The 21,070-nt window shown below is 34.1% G+C and overlaps 1 protein-coding gene across 1 annotated transcript in view; it reads right to left on the bottom strand.

Annotated features, from left to right (window-relative positions):
• Positions 1 to 2,063: 2,063 nt before the first annotated feature.
• Positions 2,064 to 21,070, bottom strand: part of NDUFS4 (NADH:ubiquinone oxidoreductase subunit S4) — a 146,236-nt gene continuing 127,229 nt past the window's right edge. The window contains exons 4-5 of the mRNA XM_037799249.1: positions 20,942 to 21,015; positions 2,064 to 2,763 (exon numbers count right to left, since the gene is read on the bottom strand). Coding sequence (XP_037655177.1) covers positions 2,660 to 2,763; positions 20,942 to 21,015 — 178 coding nt within the window. The 3' untranslated portion in view covers positions 2,064 to 2,659. The remainder of the gene's footprint in view (positions 2,764 to 20,941; positions 21,016 to 21,070) is intronic.

Raw genomic sequence — 21,070 nt, 5'->3', positions numbered from 1 at the left:
TTTCCTGTGATAAGAGTGTCTTTTGTTATTCATGGTGGGCCCAGGACCACACTCATATGCTAACAAAATGAGGGAGCTATCTGGAGATAACCATGGGGGCACTGATACCACAAGTCATGCTTACTAATAAAACCCCAGGTATAAACTTGTGATCCTTGAAGCTCTAGTGGGCTTCCATGATTGAGAAGATAAATCACTGTGCTGAGGTGATAGCTCTGAATCCATACGGAGAGGACATAGAAGCTTGCACTGAGACCCTCATAAACCCCATCTATACATCTTTTCTTTAAGCTGCTTATTTGTATCTTTTTACTATAATAAAACTCTAAGTATAGCACTTTTGAGTTGTGAGTTTTTCTACCAAATTATTGAACCCGAAAGGGTGGTGGGCACCCCCAAATTTGTAGCCAACTTGTCAGAAGTGCAATTGGCTTCAACCCCAAACTTGCAACTGGCGCCTGAAGGGCAACCTTGTAGAGAATTGCCCTTAATCTGAGAATTCTGGCCTAACTCTAGGTAGAGTCAGAATTGAATTGAGTTACTGCAGTTTGCAGCTGGTGTCAAAAGCTGTTTACAGAAATGAATAGAAGCTTTTGCAACCGATGTAATTCGAAATGGATTATGACTTTTGGGGATGATGGGATGGGGTGAATATAGTTTGCACTTTGGAAGAATGTGAATTTTGGAGCACCAGAGGGCACACTGTACTGTGTTGCACAGTGTTCCCCCCAAAATTCATGTCCACCCAGAACCTGTGAATGTGACCTTATTTGGATATAGGGTCTTTGCAGATGTAAGATGAGACATAAGAGGTAAGATGAGACATCCTTGTAAGAAAAGGGAAATTTGGACACACAAACATGCACACACACGCACCCACACAGACAGAGAATGCAACGTGATGACAGGCAGAGACTGGAGCTAGACTGCACAATCAAAGGAATGCCAAGGATTGCAGGTAACTATCAGAAGATAGGAAAAGGCAAGGAAGTATCCTCTCTTAGAACCTTCAGTGCAAGCACAGCCCTGCTGACAGTTTTCTCCTCTATCTTCCAAAATTCTGAGAGAATAAATTTCTATTGTTTTAAGCCACCCAGTTGTGGTACTCTGTTATAGCAGTCCTAGGAAACTAATACAGATTTTGGTTCATTGGGATCTTGTGCTTAATAATAATTAGAAATGAATTCATATTCCCATGCATAGATTTATAAACATAAAACCAAATCACACCAGAAAATGAATGCTTTATCAAATTAGGTATGGTAACAATTTTGTTTTGTTTGGTTTTACACAATGGAAAGCTAGAGAAACATGTTCTTTGGTTTTCACAGATGCCAATTTTGAGTAATATTTCTTCCAACATTTCTTCACTTTATTTTTTTCCACATGGACCATTATAGTCATGTTATAAACGACCGCAAGAATGGAAAATCTGATCTTTAGACTATTCTAGGTATGAACTGTAACAGTCTTCTCAACCAAGTATGCCTAGGAGAGGTATTTTAGAATTAAATGGAATATGCAGTTAACATTTTGAAAAGATATTGCTAATATACTCTTCAAAACAGGATTGTACAAATTTATATTCTGATGCATTTTCTTGATTTTCAATGGGTTAGGTCAATGTGCTATTACTGTTTTTTAAAATGTGAGAAAATGTATACATATACATTTAATTTAATATATACATTTTTGGAACACTGCAGATAAGCTACCTAAGGAAATCATGTGCCATTAACCAACTCTATTTCTTTATAACTAAAATGATTAATAGCATGGGCCCTGAAGACAGACAGACTTTGGTTCAAGTCACAGCTTTGGTACTTACATGCTGTATGATTTTGAGCAGGTTATTTATCCTCTAATCCTTGACTTACGTATTTGCAAAATGGGAGTAATAATAGCATCCACCTAAGAAGGTTATTATGAGGATTAGTATACAAAGTATTTATTGAAGAGTCTGGCAAAAGTATGAGCTCAATAACTCATACTGAATGAACCAAATGATTAACAAAACATATACATATATTTATATTTTCAAAAAACAATAGCAACACCCCAAATCTCCAACATTTAAACTTTATTTTCTCTTAGTTTTTCAATTTCATAAGAATATAAAATCTTTATCAGAATCATTAAGTGTTGATTTGTGGGCAGAGATTAGCATGGAATACAATTCATGCAGGCTCAAAAAAGCTTAGAGAATATAAAGTTCCAATTAAAGAGAAGAATTTCAGTAAGGAGATTTATCAGTTTGTAATGATATAACATACTTCTGTTTATATAATAAAAGAATTCTAAGACAACATTTTAATAATGATGGCTGGCAGTTTATTAACACTATTAACTTAGGAATGGCTATAAAAAGCAAGCATAAAACTTCAATGTTGCAAGTGATTTCAAACACTCCTTTTACTAGATTCTAATTACCAAAATTTCCTAGAGGTATTAATCACCTCAAATCTCTTCTATATGTAAGAAATTTGTAACATGTTCAATTTGAGACATCAAAAAACATTTTAAGTAGACACAGCAAAATGTATCTGTAGTTTAAAGGTCAAATTTATTAGGAGATTAAGAGATATATTATACAAGGACTATAAATACTGCACAGCTGACTTTATTTACAGTCAAGCACAGAGATATAGTCAGTGCCAACCTATTTTGTGGATACCCTTGTTCTTTTGTTCCAAGAAAAATTAGTTGCATAAGACTTGGACTTCGGTTTTGGAACCTTCCTCTCTTCAACGTCATAGCTCCATCCTAGGAAAATAAACAATACAGGAACAGAATTAAAGAGGACACCTGAAGGACATAGCAAGCAGAGGTTAACTTATAAATTTTGTGTTTATTTATCATGAGTAAGTGTCAACATATCTGAAATATAAATACTTACTTAGTAATGTGCTCCCTTTTAATCCTCTGTGACAAGGGGGTCCAAAATGTTGTGTGAGGATGACTTACCATATCTCAAATTAAAAGTGTAAACCATGATTCAATTTTTCCTTAATACTCCTTGCTCAATTACCAATTGCTATGTATTATTTAAAATTTTCCATTCATCTAGGTGGTTTAACATGTGACTTCTTTAATAACTGCAGTAAGGAACACTGAACAACAATGAACCTGCTGCTTCACTGTTTTTCTAAAAGCTGGTGCCTTTACAATAATTTAGAGCTCATCCAAAGTGATACAGAAATACATGTACATACATATATACATAAAATCACAGAGCTGGAGTGGACTATGAAAGATTCAGTCCAACCTCCTGGACTTCAACACGCTAAAGATTAAACTCAAAAAGTTGTTCAAAGTTTGTTTTAAGTGCTATATGTATGAGAATCACATGAAAGTACATGCGAAGTGACAATGAAAATTTTCAGGCCTCACCAAAGGCCCACTGGATCAGTATCTCTGGTGGGGGGCCTGAGAATCTGCACTTTTAAATATCTTTTTACATCTTTTCTCCAAAGCCCTTTTCAGTGTGTTGTAATTTTGAAAACTGGGTCTATTTATGTCTATGTCTGCTGCTTTAATTTAAGTCCAGTTCTACTTCACTTCCCCTCAGACATGGGGAACAACTGAATCAACATCTTCCTCCTTGAAAATATACTTAAGTCACCTTTCTACTCCCTAGGCTAATCAACTCTGTAATGTTTATTTCATGTGTCAACTTGACTAAGGTTATGGTGTCCAGTTGCTTGGTTAAGTACTGGCCCTTTTGTTACCTGTGAGGGTATTTCATAGATGCAATTTGCATCTATATCAGTTGATTGCATCTACAGTCAACAAAGGTGACTGCCCTCAGCAATGGAGGGAGTCTCCTCATCCAATCAGCTGGTGGTCTTAAAAGCCAGAATTGAGGATTTCAAAGGTCAGAAGAGTAATTTCTGCTTTAACTTCAGCATTTGGCTCTTGCTGGAACTTCTAGTCAGTTTCTCCTGGGGAATTAGGATTAAGGATTTCAGTATCCCCTTTACTGGAGTTTCTAGCTTGCAGCCTGCCCTACAGAATATGGACTTGCCAACTACCAGAGTCACACCACAGTTGCATTCCCTATAATAAACAAACAAACAAACAAATGAATACATATCTCCTGTTAGGTCTGTTTTTCTAGAGAAGCCTATTACATTCTTATAATTCTCATTCTTCTCAAGATCCATTTTCCACCCCTTTAATTTTTTACCATTCATCTAATAACTCATTTTGAAACATTTCGAGTGCCAAGGTTGAATTGTACATTCATATATAAAATGCTCAAACTGAATATCACACAGTCTAATTAAGTGAGCTTCATTTTGTGAGTTCTCATGAGTGCTGATGTCTCTTGGCGAGTACACTACTTGCTGCCACCAAGCTTACATCTCAACAGCTACAATTCAATTCTGCCAGAAAAGAGAAACCAATGAAACTCAAGTCATCTCTTGCTCATCTTAAACTTATTTTACCTTAGAGAATAAAGAAAAATGGTTTGAGTACTTTCTTAATCACTAAAAAAAAAAAAAATCACAAAGCTACACATATTACTTTAAGAGAACCCGAACTCACAAAATAAGTTCATTAAGAAGTGGCTATCCTCTGAGTATATACCCAGCAATGGAATAGCTGGGTCATATGGCAAATCTATATTTAGCTTCCTGAGGAACCTCCATACTGTCTTCCAGAGTGGTTGCACCATTCTACATTCCCACCAACAATGAATAAGTGTGCCTCTTTCTCCACATCCTCTCCAGCACTTGTCATTTTCTGTTTTTTGGATAATGGCCATTCTGGTAGGTGTGAGATGATATCTCATTGTGGTTTTGATTTGCATTTCCTTAATAGCCAGTGAAGTTGAGCATTTTTTGATATGCTTTTGAGCCATTTGTATTTCCTCTTCAGAAAAATGTCTGTTCATGTCTTTTGCCCATTTTTTAATTGGATTGTTTGTCTTTCTGTTATTGAGATGCAGGATTCCTTTATATATTTGGGATATTAAACCCATATCTGATATGTGGTTTCCAAAGATCATCTCCCATTGTGTAGGTTGCCTTTTGACTTTTCTGACAAAGTCCTTTGATGTACAAAAGTGTTTAATTTTGAGGAGATCCCATTTGTCTATTCGTTCTTTGATTGCTCGTGCCTTGGGTGTGAGGTCTAAGAAACCACCTCCTTTCACAAGATCTTTAAGATATTGCCCTACATTTTCTTCTAAGAGTTTTATGGTCTTGGTGCTAATGTTTAGGTCTTTGATCCACTTTGAGTTAATTTTGGTATAAGGTGTGAGATGGACATCCTCTTTCATTCTTTTGGAAATGGATATCCAGTTCTCCAAACACCATTTATTGAACAGACTGCTCTTTCCCAGTTGCTTCGGCTTCACTGCCTTATCAAAGATCAGTTGTCCATAGATGTGAGGGTCTACTTCTGAACACTCAATTCGATTCCATTGATCAGTATATCTGTCCTTATGCCAGTACCATGCTGTTTTGAGCACTGTAGCTTTGTAATATGCTTCAAAGTCAGGTAGTGTGAGACCTCCCACTTCACTCCTCTTTCTCAAGACATTTTTGGCTATTCGGGGCATCTTACCCTTCCAAATAAATTTAGTTATTGGTTTTTCTATTTCTGTAAAGTAAGTTGTTGGGATTTGAATTGGTATTGCATTGAATCTGTAAATCAGTTTAGGTAAAATTGCCATCTTAACTATATTTAGTCTTCCAATCCATGAACATGGTATGTTCTTCCATTTTCTCAGGTCTTGTTCAATTTCTTTTAGCAGTTTCTTATAGTTTTCTATGTAAAGGTCCTTTGTGTCCTTGGTTAAGTTTATTCCTAAATACTTGATTCTTTTGGTTGCTATTGTAAATGGGATTTTTTGCTTGATTTCCTCCTCTTGTTGCACATTACTTGTGTATAGGAACACTACAGATTTTTGCGTGTTGATCTTGTAGCCTGCTACTTTGCTGTATTCATTGACTAGTTCTAGTAGCTTTGCTGTAGATTTTTCTGGATTTCCTACATATAGAATCATGTCATCTGCAAATAGTGAAAGTTTTACTTCTTCCTCTCCAATTTGGATGGCTTTTATTTCTTTTTCTTGCCTAATTGCTCTAGCTAGAACTTCCAGCACAATGCTGAATAGCAATGGTGATAGTGGGCATCCCTGTCTTGTTCCTGATCTTAGAGGAAAAGCTTTCAGTCTCTCCCCATTGAGTGTGATGTTAGCTGTGGGTTTTTCATATATTGCCTTTATCATATTGAAAAAGTTCCCTTCTATTCCTATCCTTTGAAGTGTATATACTCAGAGGAACTGAAACTTAAGACACAAACAGACATTGTAAACCAATGTTTATTGCAGCATTATTCACAATTGCCAAGAGATGGAAACAGCCCAAATGTCCATCAAAGGACGAGTGGATAAACAAACTGTGGTATATACACATGATGGAATATTATGCAGCTGTAAGACAGAACAAAGACATGGATCATATAATAATGTGGATGAACCTTGAGGACATTATGTTGAGTGAAGTTAGCCAGAAACAAAAGGACAGATTCTGTATGGTCTCACTAATATGAACAGATATTAATGAACAAACTTTGGGAGTTAAAAGCTGACAACACAGGTGACCAGGAGATAGAAAGAGGGCAGAGATCAGCCATTTGATGCTGAAGGACTACAGAATGTTTAGGATTGATTGCATAGATCCAGAAATAGATAGCATAATACTGTGTGATGGTAGCACAGTATTGTAAGTACACGGAACAAAGATGTCTGTGAGTAAAGCTGAAAGAGGTGGGATAGGAGAATGTATGACACCAGATGATAAAGACTGGGACTGTATAACGTGGCAAAAACTGGAGTGGCCAATGACTGTTACTAAATATACAAATATAAAAATGTTTTTGTATGTGGGAAAGCAAATGAATGTCAACCATGTAGAAATTTGAAAAAGGGATGGTATTCAGGAAAAAACATAATCAAAGCAAACTGGAGTCTATGGTCAACAGTAACATTGTAATATACCGCCATTAAATGTAACAAAGGCAATACGCCAATGCTAAATGTATATGAGAAGGGGATATAGGGGAGTAATATGGGATTCTTGGTAGTGGTGTTATTTGCTGTCCTTAGTAGTATATTGTATTGTATGACATGTTATTTTTCTTTTTATCATTTTTCTTATTGCTAAAAAACAAACAAACAAACAATTTTTCTTGTAGTAATCAGTATGTTCAAATGCTGATTGTGGTGATAAATGTACAACTTTATGATGATACCATGAACAACTGATTGTACACTGTGGATAAATGTATGGTATGTGAATATAACTCTATAAAATTGTAGGAAAATATATATATAGGAGTAAAAGTGTTGGAGAAAACATGGTGAGAGGGATGATGCCTCAAAAAAAAAAAAAAGAAGTGGCTATCTGCATTTCAAAAAGTTTATTAGAGGGCACAATAGAGTACCTATTTCATATAGTTGTCATGAGAATTAAATCAGTTAATTCATGTAAAGATACACAACCATTACTGAGTTCCACGAGAAAGGTACTTTTCTAAAGCCATTATGTGAACTATTATTATCCCCTTTCTATGAGAAAACTGAGGCATGGAGGGTTAGGTAACTAGCAAAAGGTCACTGAGCTAGGAAGGGGCAAAATCAGGATTTGAACACCGACAACCTGATTATGGAGCCTGTGTATTTAACTACTATGCTCTACTGTCTCTAGTGGTTTATAGTAAATGTTATTACTTTCCTCCCAAATTTGATTCATTAACTTCTTAGCAACACATTTTCTATATAAATTGAAGTATGTGTATAAATATAATTTCCATCACACTGAATCCCATTAATTTTGATTCTGAATTTGTGATGTTTTGGGTATAGTTGAGTGTCATTTAATCTAGTTATTACCTAAAAAAATGGTTTTGGTAAGCAAATTAATATTGTGAACAAGTCTGAGCATCATAACTGTGGTGGTCTGAAGTTCTGTATACTCCAGAAAAACATGTTCTTGGATTTAATCCATTCCTGTGGGTTGTGAGCCCATTATAAGTAGAATTTTTTGATGAGGCTACTTCAGTTAAGGGTAACCCACCTCAATCTGAATGGGTCTTAATCCTCTTACTGGAGTCCTTTATAAGAGGACGAAATTCAGACACAAAGAGAGAAAGCCAGGGAAGCAAGAGGCTGAAATCAATGAGTGAATGTGTGTTGGTAGAGGAGAGACCAGCAGATGCCACCGTGTGCCTTGCCATGCAGCAGAGGAGCCAAGGATCGTTGGTAGCCAGTCTTCAGGAAGAAAGCATCATCTTGATGCCTTGATTTGGATATTTTCTTGGCCTCAAAACTGTAAGCTAATAAATTCCCATTGTTCAAGCTGAACCATTTCATGGTTTTTGCTTTAAACAGCTTAGGAAACTAAAACAATAACTTAACATTATAAACTTCTCAAGCACTTCTCACACTAATCAGCAAATGTCGCTAATAATTACAAAAAATACTCAATTCAATGAAAAAAGTATAACAATAATAATTAATATTTACCGAGCATTTGCTATTCATTTAATAACTATTATTGTCTACTGTGTGTCAGGCACAGTTTTGGGCAGTGTAAGTAAAGCAGTGAATAAAACAGAAAAAATCCCCAGACTTTTTGAGTTAATTGGGAAGAAACAGTAATAAAAAAATGTATAGTAAGTAGGTCCAAACATAGTAATAAATATGATTTAAGATACTTACATGCTAATGAACACTAAGGAGAAAACATTTTAGACGGGGTAGACAGGGAGTCCCTCCCTGAGAAGGTAACATTTGAGTAATACCTGAAGGAAATAAAGAAGTGAGCCATGTGGATATGTAGAAAAAGAGTTCCAGGCAGAGAGAACAGCAAGTACAGAAAAAGGCCTTGAGGCAGGAGTGTGCCTGGTGTACTATGTTCTAGGCTCTGTGCTAAGTGCTTTCAAGTATACTCTTACTGAGTTTATAGGTTGTTTGGCTTTAAGAGGTAGGCATTATATTTACTTATCAAAAAAAAATAAAGATAGAGAAGATAAACAAGCAGCCTAAAGCCACTCAGCTAATAAGAGGCAGTGCCAGAATTTTAACCCAGTTGACTTTAGAGCTACACACAAAACCACACCTGATCAATAAAACTGTATTTCTTTATAAAAATATTCTGAGTTCCAATTTTTACCTATTTCATTTATTTTCTTTCAATCTGTGTGAATTTGTAACTTTTTTTTTTTCATTTTTGAAATATGTTGAAAGACTGTTTTAAGAATCCCAGAAAATAGGTCTGTTTCCCATACATTTCCCTCTTCAACTGTGGTGGAAGGAAATGGTTTCTAATGTAGATTCTATGACTGTCTAGTTATAATGATCATTGGCAAGTTATACATTATCTTTTCTTGCCAACTCATGGGGAGAAAACGTCCCATGTTTTCTCCCCACTTACCTCTACCAACACACATTCTCCAGTCTAATCAAGACATTATAAGAAAAAGTGAAGAAGAAATGAGATTCCCTTGGAAATACCTAGGAATGGGTACTATATTCAAATACATACCCAAATAATAACTCTTTCATTCACTTGGAGTTAGTCAGTCTTTTAACCACCAGGGAGAAAAGGAATTTTTTAACTACTTCAGAACTCAGACACAGTTCTATTATTTGTTCTGGTTATGGAGTCTCAAAATGCTGTCAGGGTCACTGCAATGTGAGAAGACTGGGGTTTTGTACACATAAAAGAAACAACTGGTATGGGTTTTCTCCTGGTAACTACAGAGTGAGCTGACTCCTGGGAATTGTGAGCCAGATTATAGCTGCTGTTGACGGTGATAACAACAATAAATAGAAGTATCATTATAGGGATTGGAATGTAGATGGGCAAAGCACCCTGAGAAAAACAAACAAACAAAAAAACACAAGGAAGAAACCTATGTTTGCTAATAGGATCCATCTCTACAAGATTACTCTACCCCAACCACCACACATAACTGTTAGGATGTACAGAGAATGAAGTTTATTTCCCTCACATTTTTATGTGGAAAACAACTTTCTTCCCAAAGTTGCACAAACAACTGTACTTCTCTAAGTAAAAGTGAAGAAGGGTATGAGGAAGGCAGATAAAAATTCACAAGACCGAACTTAAAGTAAGAGTCCATATAAACTCTCTTTGGATTCTCTATCCATCATTCAGGAAACTTATCTACTATGCAAGCTGACAATTACAATGGAAATTTGTACTTTTTTGGAAAACTTAAGAATCTGATCAATTTTCCAAGCATTCCCCTCCAAAGATTACCTTATAGTGCCTGGATGAATGAATTTAAACACCTCACTACACTTCATACCATATTCTTCTCAAATTACTTTTTATAATACTGTGGCAATATAAAAACTATTGAATCAAGAATAGTTAGCCTTTAGCTAAAAAGACAAAATAATTATAACAACATTGAAAGGATAGTAAACATTTGGTTTTAATAATGGGGTAAGTTACATAAATTATACTCATCTCTTCTACTTCCCATTTGAAACTTGTTCTTAAAAAGAAAGAATGCAATATAACCTTGTAACAAATGTCTAGAATGTAGATATTCAAGAAAGGAATTTTATTTGTGAAATATTTTAAGTTCTATAACAATTTCTTTTTCAACCCTAAAATAATTTTTTTTAAAGAAATAACTCAAACTTGTGTTTCTGAATGAGATCATAGAAATGAAAACACGTGCACTATTTCTCTGAAGAATTCTTATACAAAATTGAGGTGCAGTCTTCAATGACAATGGTCCCATATGTTGTTCTGTTAGGACATTGAAAACCAGCCCTTACTCTTCCCAGCTGTGCAACAGAAGAAGATCAAAGCAAATGAGTCCAAGGCAGCTGCCCCAGGGATGGGGTAAAGCTCCCAGGGGCTGCTGTCACTTCCCACTGAGGAGAGCAGCCATATGGCATGGATTAGCCACAAATCCAACAACCAGCACCTAAATGATGAGAAGCTGACTCCCTTTGGTGTTTCAAACACTGGAATGCTTTCACAAAGATATTCTGAACTTTAAGCCCCAGTATCAGAGAAGTCTCTGGCAAATACTCTAGTAAACTTAAAATGTAAATCTGTAATATCCTATGCTCAATTTCTTTTTCAGAAATATGCTAGTTTTGTTTTGTAGATCTCCAGGCTGTGGTTGGGATATTCTATTTCCTATTATATGAATGTGTAGTATAATCTTTTCAAATACCACCAAAAACAAATCAAAAAGAGTTTCTGAACAAAACCCAACTACAACAATTAACTTATGAATTACATGTCTGAGACAGAAAAAGAAAATTAATTTCATTCATTTTTACTTACAGAATCATTTTATTTATGGTCCAGTAATGCAAACATACAAAGAAACATTTATCAGTGCTTTTATTGCTTGTGAAATGTTTTACCTCTAAAATCCTTGGTTCGAGTACTATGAAAAGTCTTTCTCGTCTAATAATATAATCTCAAACTCTGACATTAGTTCAGAAGTGAAGAGTTGAATGATTTTTCCCTATTCTCCATGTATGCATAAAAGAACCACCATTGTATAATATGGTAGTTGATTCTAACTGAGGCATGAAATCAGAAAAGCAAAAGTTTGGGGAGGCTAAAGTAAGGTATGCTGGTTCTTGGAAGGTTTCAAGATTCCTCACCAAGCTATATATCCATATTATGCCTGGCAGAAAGCAAAGGGATGATTTCTATTCTTCTATTAGCATAAAATATATTCTAAAGGAAGAAAAACAGTTTACAGGAATTTCACTTCAAATTTCCCTCTCCTTTGAAATTTTCCAAGTATCTAATATTTTGGGGAGGAGAAAGGAGATAATTTACCTTAGATCTTCTTTTAAAAAATATTATGGAAAAGAAATAGTACAGTTTTGGATACAGTGGCAAAGCATATCTTTCCACCAAAATTATATATCTTTTCAAATAATATACTTGCTACAGAGTATTATTCTTATTTCAAGCAGTAATGGGAACCACATTATTCAGAATCTGCCACAAAACAAACCAGGATATTAATCAATTATTCCAGTTTTTGTGTTCAAAAAGTACATTTGAAAATCAGTTGTTGGAAATTTACAACGTTTTTCTAGATAAAGTAAGTATACACGACGGTTGGTGCCCACAAAATCACTTCTAGAAATTTTGATGTAATTAGTGCAGGGTGTGGTCTAAGCAGAGGAATTTTCAGAATCTTATTCAACCCATAATATACCAGCAACTTCAACACTTCCCTAGCTACAAGACAGCCAGTACCTGGGACTAGGAGTTAAGAGCTATGCAGGGAAAAAAAAAAAAAAATTGTGTTTCAATAGAAAACTATGCATTGTCTACAGGACACCCTTCTGTGTATCAAATCTTAGTCCTGTCTATGTTTTTGAGCTATTTTGCAACTCTTTGTTAAGTTGCAGGTAACCGATAAACATAAATTCTGTCCTGTCTGGTAGTGATTTAATTGACCAATACCACCCCACTACCAGCCTCACTGCTGTGGAAAAACCATTTTTGTCTCCATTTGCAATTCATCTCAGTATTTCTTTATTCCATATACATTTGTGCTGTTTTGACTTTTCCTTTGAACTGGTTATATCTGCCTGATTTCTTCATATCACATGAGTAAAAAGAAATATTTAGCATATGTTCATTTTATATCTATACAAGAATCATGATTTTAATTTTTTTGGAAATTATCTAGCAGTTTTGGAGGTCCCAATAGATTGAGATGCCCAGCAGATTCACCTGTAACTGAGAAGTCAGGAATTAACAAAAGATTATGGTTACTGAATCATTATATAGATAATTCTTTTTACTTTATAAGTATATTAGAATAGCCAGAAGGAAATACCTGAAATTCCAGAACTGTAATCTAGTTGCCTTGATCTTTGATAATGATTGTATAACTATATAGGCTTTATCTTGTGCCCTCCTTATTGTAAAAACCTTGTGACTGACCCTCACTTGTACCCCTTTTATCTGGTTTTCTGACTTTAGGGTATTATGAGCACTAAAGGCAGCCCCTAATGTTTATTAATGAAGGGCCTTGAGTCAGTCCAGAACTAACCCACCCCAATTTCAAGTTATCTTGTTAAACGAAGCTGGATCTAACCAAATGGGCCCGTCTGACATGCACAGTCATTATAATATTCATTATACCTCATTATAATAAAAATCCTATCCATAATCATATTAAAGCCACCATTTTACTACATACATTATGTGATTAAGCATGTAATCAATCTGTGCATGCTCAATAATTAGATCATCTCTAATTACATCATCTAAAGCCATTGTGCTCATTATCCTAAAACCTGCCCATCTTTTGATGCTATAAAACTATTAGAATTACTGTAGTTTGGGAAGATGGATTTTTAGGCTGATATGCCAAACTGATTTGCTTCATGCCTAGCAATAAACTCTTTCTCTCTTTGAAACCCTGGTGTCTCAGGACATTTGAGAGCATCTGGCAGAGATCCCATTGCTTTTTATTGGTATCACACTAATCAGAGCCAGGCAAATTTCTTCACCAGAGAAGTGGTGCACCAAGACATGCCTTTTCTTGACCTCCAGGGGTGAATCCAAAGCAGCAAGAGAACTTTGCTTACTCTGTTTTTCTAATTTTAATTTTGCTCTCTACTAATTCTGGGAATTGGTTTTATGGTCTGCCCATTTGATGACGTCTGTAAAAGGATTAAAGGTTATTATATAGATCTATTCTCTGTTGGGTGAGAAATGATAGAATCTGGTTTGTTTATTCATCGATTTTGAGCTCAAATCTATTAAGAATTTGTACCCACTGACAAGAGAATACCTCTTTGGTATGGACCAATGAATTCTGTATTTTGTGTTTACTATTGACCCATGATTGAAATTTTAAAATTGAAGCAGTAAGTGCTCCATGTGTCTGTAATTCAGAGAGTTCATTCACTTCTTACTGTGTGTGTGTGTGTGTGTAGTTTTTCTACCTTTGAATGATATTGATAAATTAAGATTATAAAGTCTCTTTAAGGAGCTCTGTTAGGTTACAGAGAAAAATAAGCACTTATATAAAATGAATATTCCTAAAATAACTCAGAAAACAAGGAAATTGAACTTCTAATATTTTCAATATGCTGGATTGAAAAATTGTTCTTAAACCAACTAACTCAAACATTTTCAGAATTCAAGTTCATGTAATGTAGGTAAATCTTTGGCCAAAAAGAAACATCTATGTTTTCTCTTATTTATCAGTGTTAAACATAATACATGGGTATGTTCTTCCTAAAATTACAGAAATTTATTGATAAAATAAGCTAGCATTACATCTATTTAATGTTATGATCATGAAAAATGCAAATTTGTTTGAATGTATTCATTATTCTGACTAAATAATATTTTAACAGTAATTATGTTCATAGTATGTCACCTTAAAAATTAATTTCTAAGATCTTTAGGTAACTGGAAACCTTAGAGTAATATTAACAATCTTTATTAATATCTGGATTATTTCTAAGTAAGATAGAATACTGAAACATTGATTATTAAGCATAATTTTCAATTTAGATACTTTTGCTTCTTATTTTCATAGGCTATAGAGAAGCTGTTTCATTGGGTCTGTTAATGAATGTGCCCATTTTTGTCATGTGGAGAAGATGGGATATAAGGAATGCAAATGGCTGTACAAAGTTGTTATGCGTATTTATGAGCTCTGCTAGTTTGCTAAAATGCTGACGTGTAACAGTTTTCAATTATTCATCCCCTAGTTTGTTCTATGAAATTCAAGTTATTTTGGTTAAAAGTTATAATTGATTATGTGAATGAAAGTCTACTAGGAGCAACAGTGGTAGAGAGGTACAACTTTGTATGCAAGGTAATGAAATGTGTCTTTGTTTATTTAGGGAAAATGAGAATAGTTATGTCCTAAAGTAAAATGACGGCTATTCCAGAATGAGAAAGAATGGGGAAGGACAAAATCTGAGTGGATATAGAAAGTTGTAGAAAGTTTACAGAAAGGACATTATATTTGCCTGGATTACACTATGTGCAAACAATATGTCTGAAAAGCTATGAAATATGTTAAAATCTTAGCAAAGTTCTCTCAATTTTGATAGGAACCAGCATTCCACATGGAAAGTGAGGTGTGGAGAGAAGAGACCTAAGCAAAAAAAGAAGCAGAGGGTTGGCTGGAGGAGGAAGAAAACTTCTTAATAGTTTTAGAGATGAAGGCATTCTTACATATTAAAAAGATGGACCTGCACAATACTTTGTTTGGTTAAGAACTTTAAAATAGGTGATTAATAGGGATTTTAAAACAGGTGATATAATATGGGTCTTTTTTAACTATTTTATTTCATTATCATATTATATATATTGTAAGGATTTCCACTCATCTTTTCATAATGGGTATGAATGGGTAATATAATGGGTAATATTATCTGAAGAATAGATCTGTACTCCTTAAGAAGTTTAAATTTGAGCTTTTCAAAGTGTGATAAGATTTTATTTCTCATTTTCAATACAGAATATGTATTAGGAAATATTTAGAATATGTATATAATGTATAGCCTGTATACTGCTAACTACTCTAGATCAGCGCTGTCCAAAAGAATGAGTCACACATGTAATTCCAAATTTTCTAGTAGCCACATTAAAAATAATTTACTTTAAATTAATTAAAATAATAGGTTTATCTTTAATCCAATATATCAAAAAATTCTCATTTTAACATGTAATCAATGTAACAATTATTGCTTTTTTTCATAGTAAGTCTTCAAAATCCAGTGTGTATTTTACACTGATGGTACATCTCAGTTGAACTAGACACATTTCAAATGCTAAACAGTGACATGTGGTTCATGTTTACCATCACAATGTAGATTGAAGACCTAAATGGTTAATTTTTAAGATCTGTCAGCAGTGTAGTATTACAGAACAAACACTGAACTTAGAATGTAGAAATCTGAATCCTATCAGTTAGGAGCTATGTGACTGATCTTGGGTTTTTTTTGTTGTTGTTGTTTTAAAATTTTCTGGACTCAGTAAACTTATAAAATGAAGAGTTTAGAATAAATAATATACAGCTTGGAAACAACTCTAACATTATGAAAGGATTATCTTAAGTACACTTGAATAGATTCAGAGTGTCAACCCTTAATAAACTCAGGATAAGCTCCAAATAAATTAGACAGAAAAATATTTATTGATTGCAGAGTATATTGCAAACACACTAAAATATAAGAAACTACTAATCATTCTATTATGGTTTTCTTTCTTCAGATTTCTAATAGTTCTTCTAAAAGATAGAACAAATAGCCAAATTAATTTAAAGTGATTTCTTTAAAAGTTTAAAACATGAGCTACAGAATAATTTTTAACATCACTTACCTACTGCTCAAAATCACCAGTATGTATTGAGAACACTAAAAGATAAAGATGAACGAGACTTGGGCTTATCACAGATAGGTACTTATAGCCTGGTAGGCAGGATAAAATATTAGTTTGAGTATGGGGACTTTGCCTTATCTCACTATTTATTGCCAGAGTCCAGCCACTCTGCTGGCATACAACAGGGAACTCAACATATTTCTCACGGAATGCAATAGAAAAATAAGTAAAATACAAAACCATACTATTAGAGCTGTATGAAAGGAATAAACTGTTATGGAAGTTAAAGGAAGAGGGAGCACGTCCAGTTGGGGGTGGGAAATAAGGGATCAAGAAGGAGATAACATTTAAAATGTATTTTGAAGATGAGGTTGGAGTTTCACAGGCAGGGATAAGGATGAGGTAAGCAAGGATCAGTGAATGGAAGAAAGTATATAGAAGGTTTGGAGTACAAGGACAGAAAGGAGAGTTGGAGCATATTAAGATAAAACTAGAATGGTTAGTAGAGTGTTTTAGTGATGTTAGTGCATATATTGTGAACTTGGAATTATTAGTTGAGGAATTTGTCTATTAAGCCATAGCCCTTTGAAGGTGTCTGAATAAAGGATATTTTTGGATTTTCAAAAATATCAAAGAAAAAGCCTCCCAATTGAGGCAAAATATACAGTTTAGACCAGGGGTCAGCTCACTTTTTCTGTTTTGAGGACCAGAGAGTAGACTTTGGGCCCATATGTCTCTATCTCAATTACACTTTTATCACTGTGCTGAAAAGCAGTCATAGACAATATATAAATTAATGAGCATTCAAGCAAAATTTCAAGCAAAATTTGCTCATCACTTTACAGGTAAGTGACCTTGTTGATTAATGCTACTTAATGTCTCTAAACCTCAGTTTTCTTTAACTATAAAATGGGGATAATAACTATCCCTATTTCATAGGGTTGCTGTGAGAATTAGATGAGAATGAATAAAAAGCACTTAGTATAGTGTCTGGCTCGTGACTTAGTGTTTATGAAATGCTGGCTATTGTGATGATGATTATGATGTTCCTTATTACCTAAATCTTGAAAGAAACTGAATCTGAAAATCTTAGTCATCATTGCATTGATTCTCTACAATACAAACTTTTAAGTCAAGGTGTGGTGGTTTGGAACTGTATGTACCTCAGAAAATAATGTTCTTAAAGCTAATTCATTCTTGTGGATGTAAACCTATTGTAATTAGTACCTTTTGATTAGGTTATTTCAGTTAAGGTGTGGCCCAGGGTGGGTCTTACTCCTCTTATTGGAGTCCTTTATAACCAGGATGAAAACAGAGAAGCCACAGAAGCAAGAAGCTGAAAGCAATGAAACCTGGAAGAGAAGGGAGAGACCAGCAGATGCTGCCATGTGCCTTGCCATGTGACAGAAGAGTCCAGGATCACCAGCAGGCAGTCTTCAGGAAGGAAGCACCATCTGGATGCCCAGATTTAGACATTTTACTATAAGCTTTAGGGTAGAAACATGTTGGAAGCAATGTAGTTATTTTAGGTTATTTGTTTTTCTTATTCCTTTGTTTTGGTTTTACTTGAAATGTTTTTTTACTGTTTGTTTTTTAATTTTTTGATAACAAAAAGTTTGTAAGCTAATAAATTTCAATAGTTAAAGCCAATGCATTTCATAGTGTCTACTTTGAGCAGCTTAGCCAACTAAAACACAAGGGAATTGATGGTTATGGCTTTTCTTTTTGTTTTGTGTGTATTTTCTTCTTCTTCTTCTTCTTTTTTTTTTTTTTTTTTTTTAACCATTTAGAAGTAAGAGAAATGAGAAAACTAAGATGGGGATGAAAAGTAAATTTTTAATTTTCATAAGAGTCCCTGAGTGTACAAATTATCTTATGGCAGTCTTACCCTAACTTCCTATTTCTAGATACTATTGAAAGGCAATCATTTTATGTTCATAAATGGATAACAGTTGTCAGGTTTTACTATCAACATAAAATCCTCTATATCAACAAAAAAACACATTTTTCTCTCTAGAGCATATAGTGAATAGGCTCCTGGGATAGACAATAAAGAAATAAAGATATATGTATAAGATTGTCGATGGCCTTAACATACTTAAGTCTAGTTAGAGAATTACCCAACCTAACTTTTCATTTTAAAAATGAAGAAACATGTCTATCAAAGACAAGTATAACGAAACATGACTTGCTCAAGCTTTCCCATGAGGGAGAAATTATAGAATTGGAAATACTTATTTAACAGTCTCCTAATCCAGAGATCTTCCCATACTAGTGATTCTGGATCTTCATTTTTTTATGCCTTAACTTAGCAGAACAATGGTCAGTCCAGCCTTCAATAGTGCTGCCTCACAATGAAATGATGTGAGGTGGGGGGTGGGGGTATCTATTTGTATGTGTCCCACCAACATCCACTTACCTAAGAGGGGCAAATCAGAATGGAGGAGGTGCTCTGGAATTTTGAATTTGTTTATTTAGATCCTCATGCTGTTTATTTAGATCTCACTTCAACTATAGCTGGAGAAACAGGACTTCTTCATTTAAAGATATATAATGCTAAATGTGAAATAAGTGGGGCAGAGCACAAGTACTATGGTGAATTCAAAGGCAGAATAATCATTGAAGACTTTACCAGAAGAGGAGAGTGTCTTCAAATTCTTGAGTAAAAGAATATATTTTAGGAAGTCATTAATTTCACCAAATATTGTGAGTGTATCATATGGCAGGTTTTGTGCTAGATGCTAGGGACAAAGCAGTGACCAAAATAGTCATAGTTGTTGCTGTCTTGTAGATTAAAATTCTTGATTCACTATTATCTTACAGTTTTGGAAGTCACTATCCAGTAAGCTTTCTCAAGTTATACTTCCTACTGATTTTGATAATGTTCCTCAATTTTCCTTCCTGAGGAGGTAGAAATCAGATTGGAAAGGAACCCACTTTCAACAGCAGCATGGTTAGTTCACACCTGCAATCCACATGGCAACTGTAGTCAAGCATTCTTTGTAACCACTTAGAGAAACACTACCAGTGATTTAACAGTTTAATTTGATTTCCTGTTATTAAACTCAAAAGAATTATAAACCTCAAAAGAATAATTTTCAAGGTGCCAGACATGAAATATGTTAGGCTGCAAAGATGGAAAACATTAATGGAACTGTTTTTGATAAATTATATTACAGTTTAATTTTAAAAGGGCAATGTTAATTTTTAATCAAAATAATATTTTTAAGATTAAGACCACTTTGAGAATGTTTATATAATTAACAAATCTGGAACTTGCCAAGAAAGAGTTAATAAGGAATTACAGTTAAAAACCCTTTTTGTAGTGTTTTTTTTTAAATCTGCTACTAATTAAATAATAGTAAATACACTATTATATACTTGCTTACTATGTGTCACACCCTGTTGTAAACACGTCAGTTTTATTAACTAATTTAATCCTCACAACAATTTCCACTGTATATATAAGGAAACAGAAGCAAAAAGCCATAGAAATATAGATTCAAACTCAGGGAGTCTGGCTTCAGATTCTTAATCATAAAGTATATGACTCTCAGTTGGGAGGAAAAATAAACCTTTTAGATAATAATAATAACCTTTACAGTGCTTTCACATTTATATATCAAATCTGGAAAATAAGTAAAATAAAGTAAATAAAATTATTTACATTTATATATGGCCTTATAGTAACAATGTACTTAAAAAGACATGCTCTCCTATGAATAGATAATTAAATTAGGTTCAAATTTAATTTGACCAATTAGAAGAACAGAATGCATTAGGTATAAATTTATAGCAGCGAATTTAAATTCAAAAGAGATAAACAGTAGAAATCCTGAGGAAGGTGAGGGTCAGTAAGAATTAAGAGTTACTAAGTGGCTGAACAAAAAAAAAATGAGAAAAAAAGATGGTTTAAGAGTTTTTGTTGACAGAAAGTTCAACGTAAGCCAGTGGTTTTAGGAGGTTGCCCCAAAAGGTCATATACTCTTAGGATGCATTAATGGGAGCATTAATGTAACTGTAGATTTGAGATTATGCTTGATGTTAGGCCCACCATATCTAGAAAACTGGTAAATGAAGACATTTGGGGGAAAGGAAATGTTCAATAACGAGATAATGATAACTATTTTCAAATGATTGAAGGAATACTACATGGACTAATAGGCATGAAATTTGGGCTCAAAAAAAGAAAGAACTTTCTAATAAACAGAGGTCCCAAAACTGGAATTGCAATGCTCAATTAGAATTTTGATAGCCAATTATCAGTGATTTAGTAGAAGAATTGATAGACAAGGAGTTTTATTCCCTATCTTTATTTCAAATTAGAGGAGATTGGCTTTACATGTTCTGGTACACAGGAATTCCAGTTTTGAGTGGTTTTTTTGGGGGTAGGGGTGGGTTCTGATGATGTAAAAAGTTTAAAACCCACTGGATTAGATACACTGAAAGATTTCTTTCAACTTGAATTCCTGAATGGTTTTTATTAAGTTTAAAAACATAAAATCATATCTTGATTTTATTCTCAAAACAAAAGCAAAGCTGATCAAACATACCATTTTTTTGTGCAAAGGAAACTGCATCTTCTTTAGTACTGAAGGTCAGCACCATGTTGGACAAAGGATCAGCCCTGTAAAAAAACAATTTTTTTTCAGTATTTAGCATTAAGCTTTCACTGAAAAAAA

This window comes from Choloepus didactylus, chromosome 11, assembly GCF_015220235.1.
Source record: "Choloepus didactylus isolate mChoDid1 chromosome 11, mChoDid1.pri, whole genome shotgun sequence".
NCBI lineage: Eukaryota > Metazoa > Chordata > Mammalia > Pilosa > Megalonychidae > Choloepus > Choloepus didactylus.
This window is presented reverse-complemented; position numbering and strand designations above follow the sequence as displayed.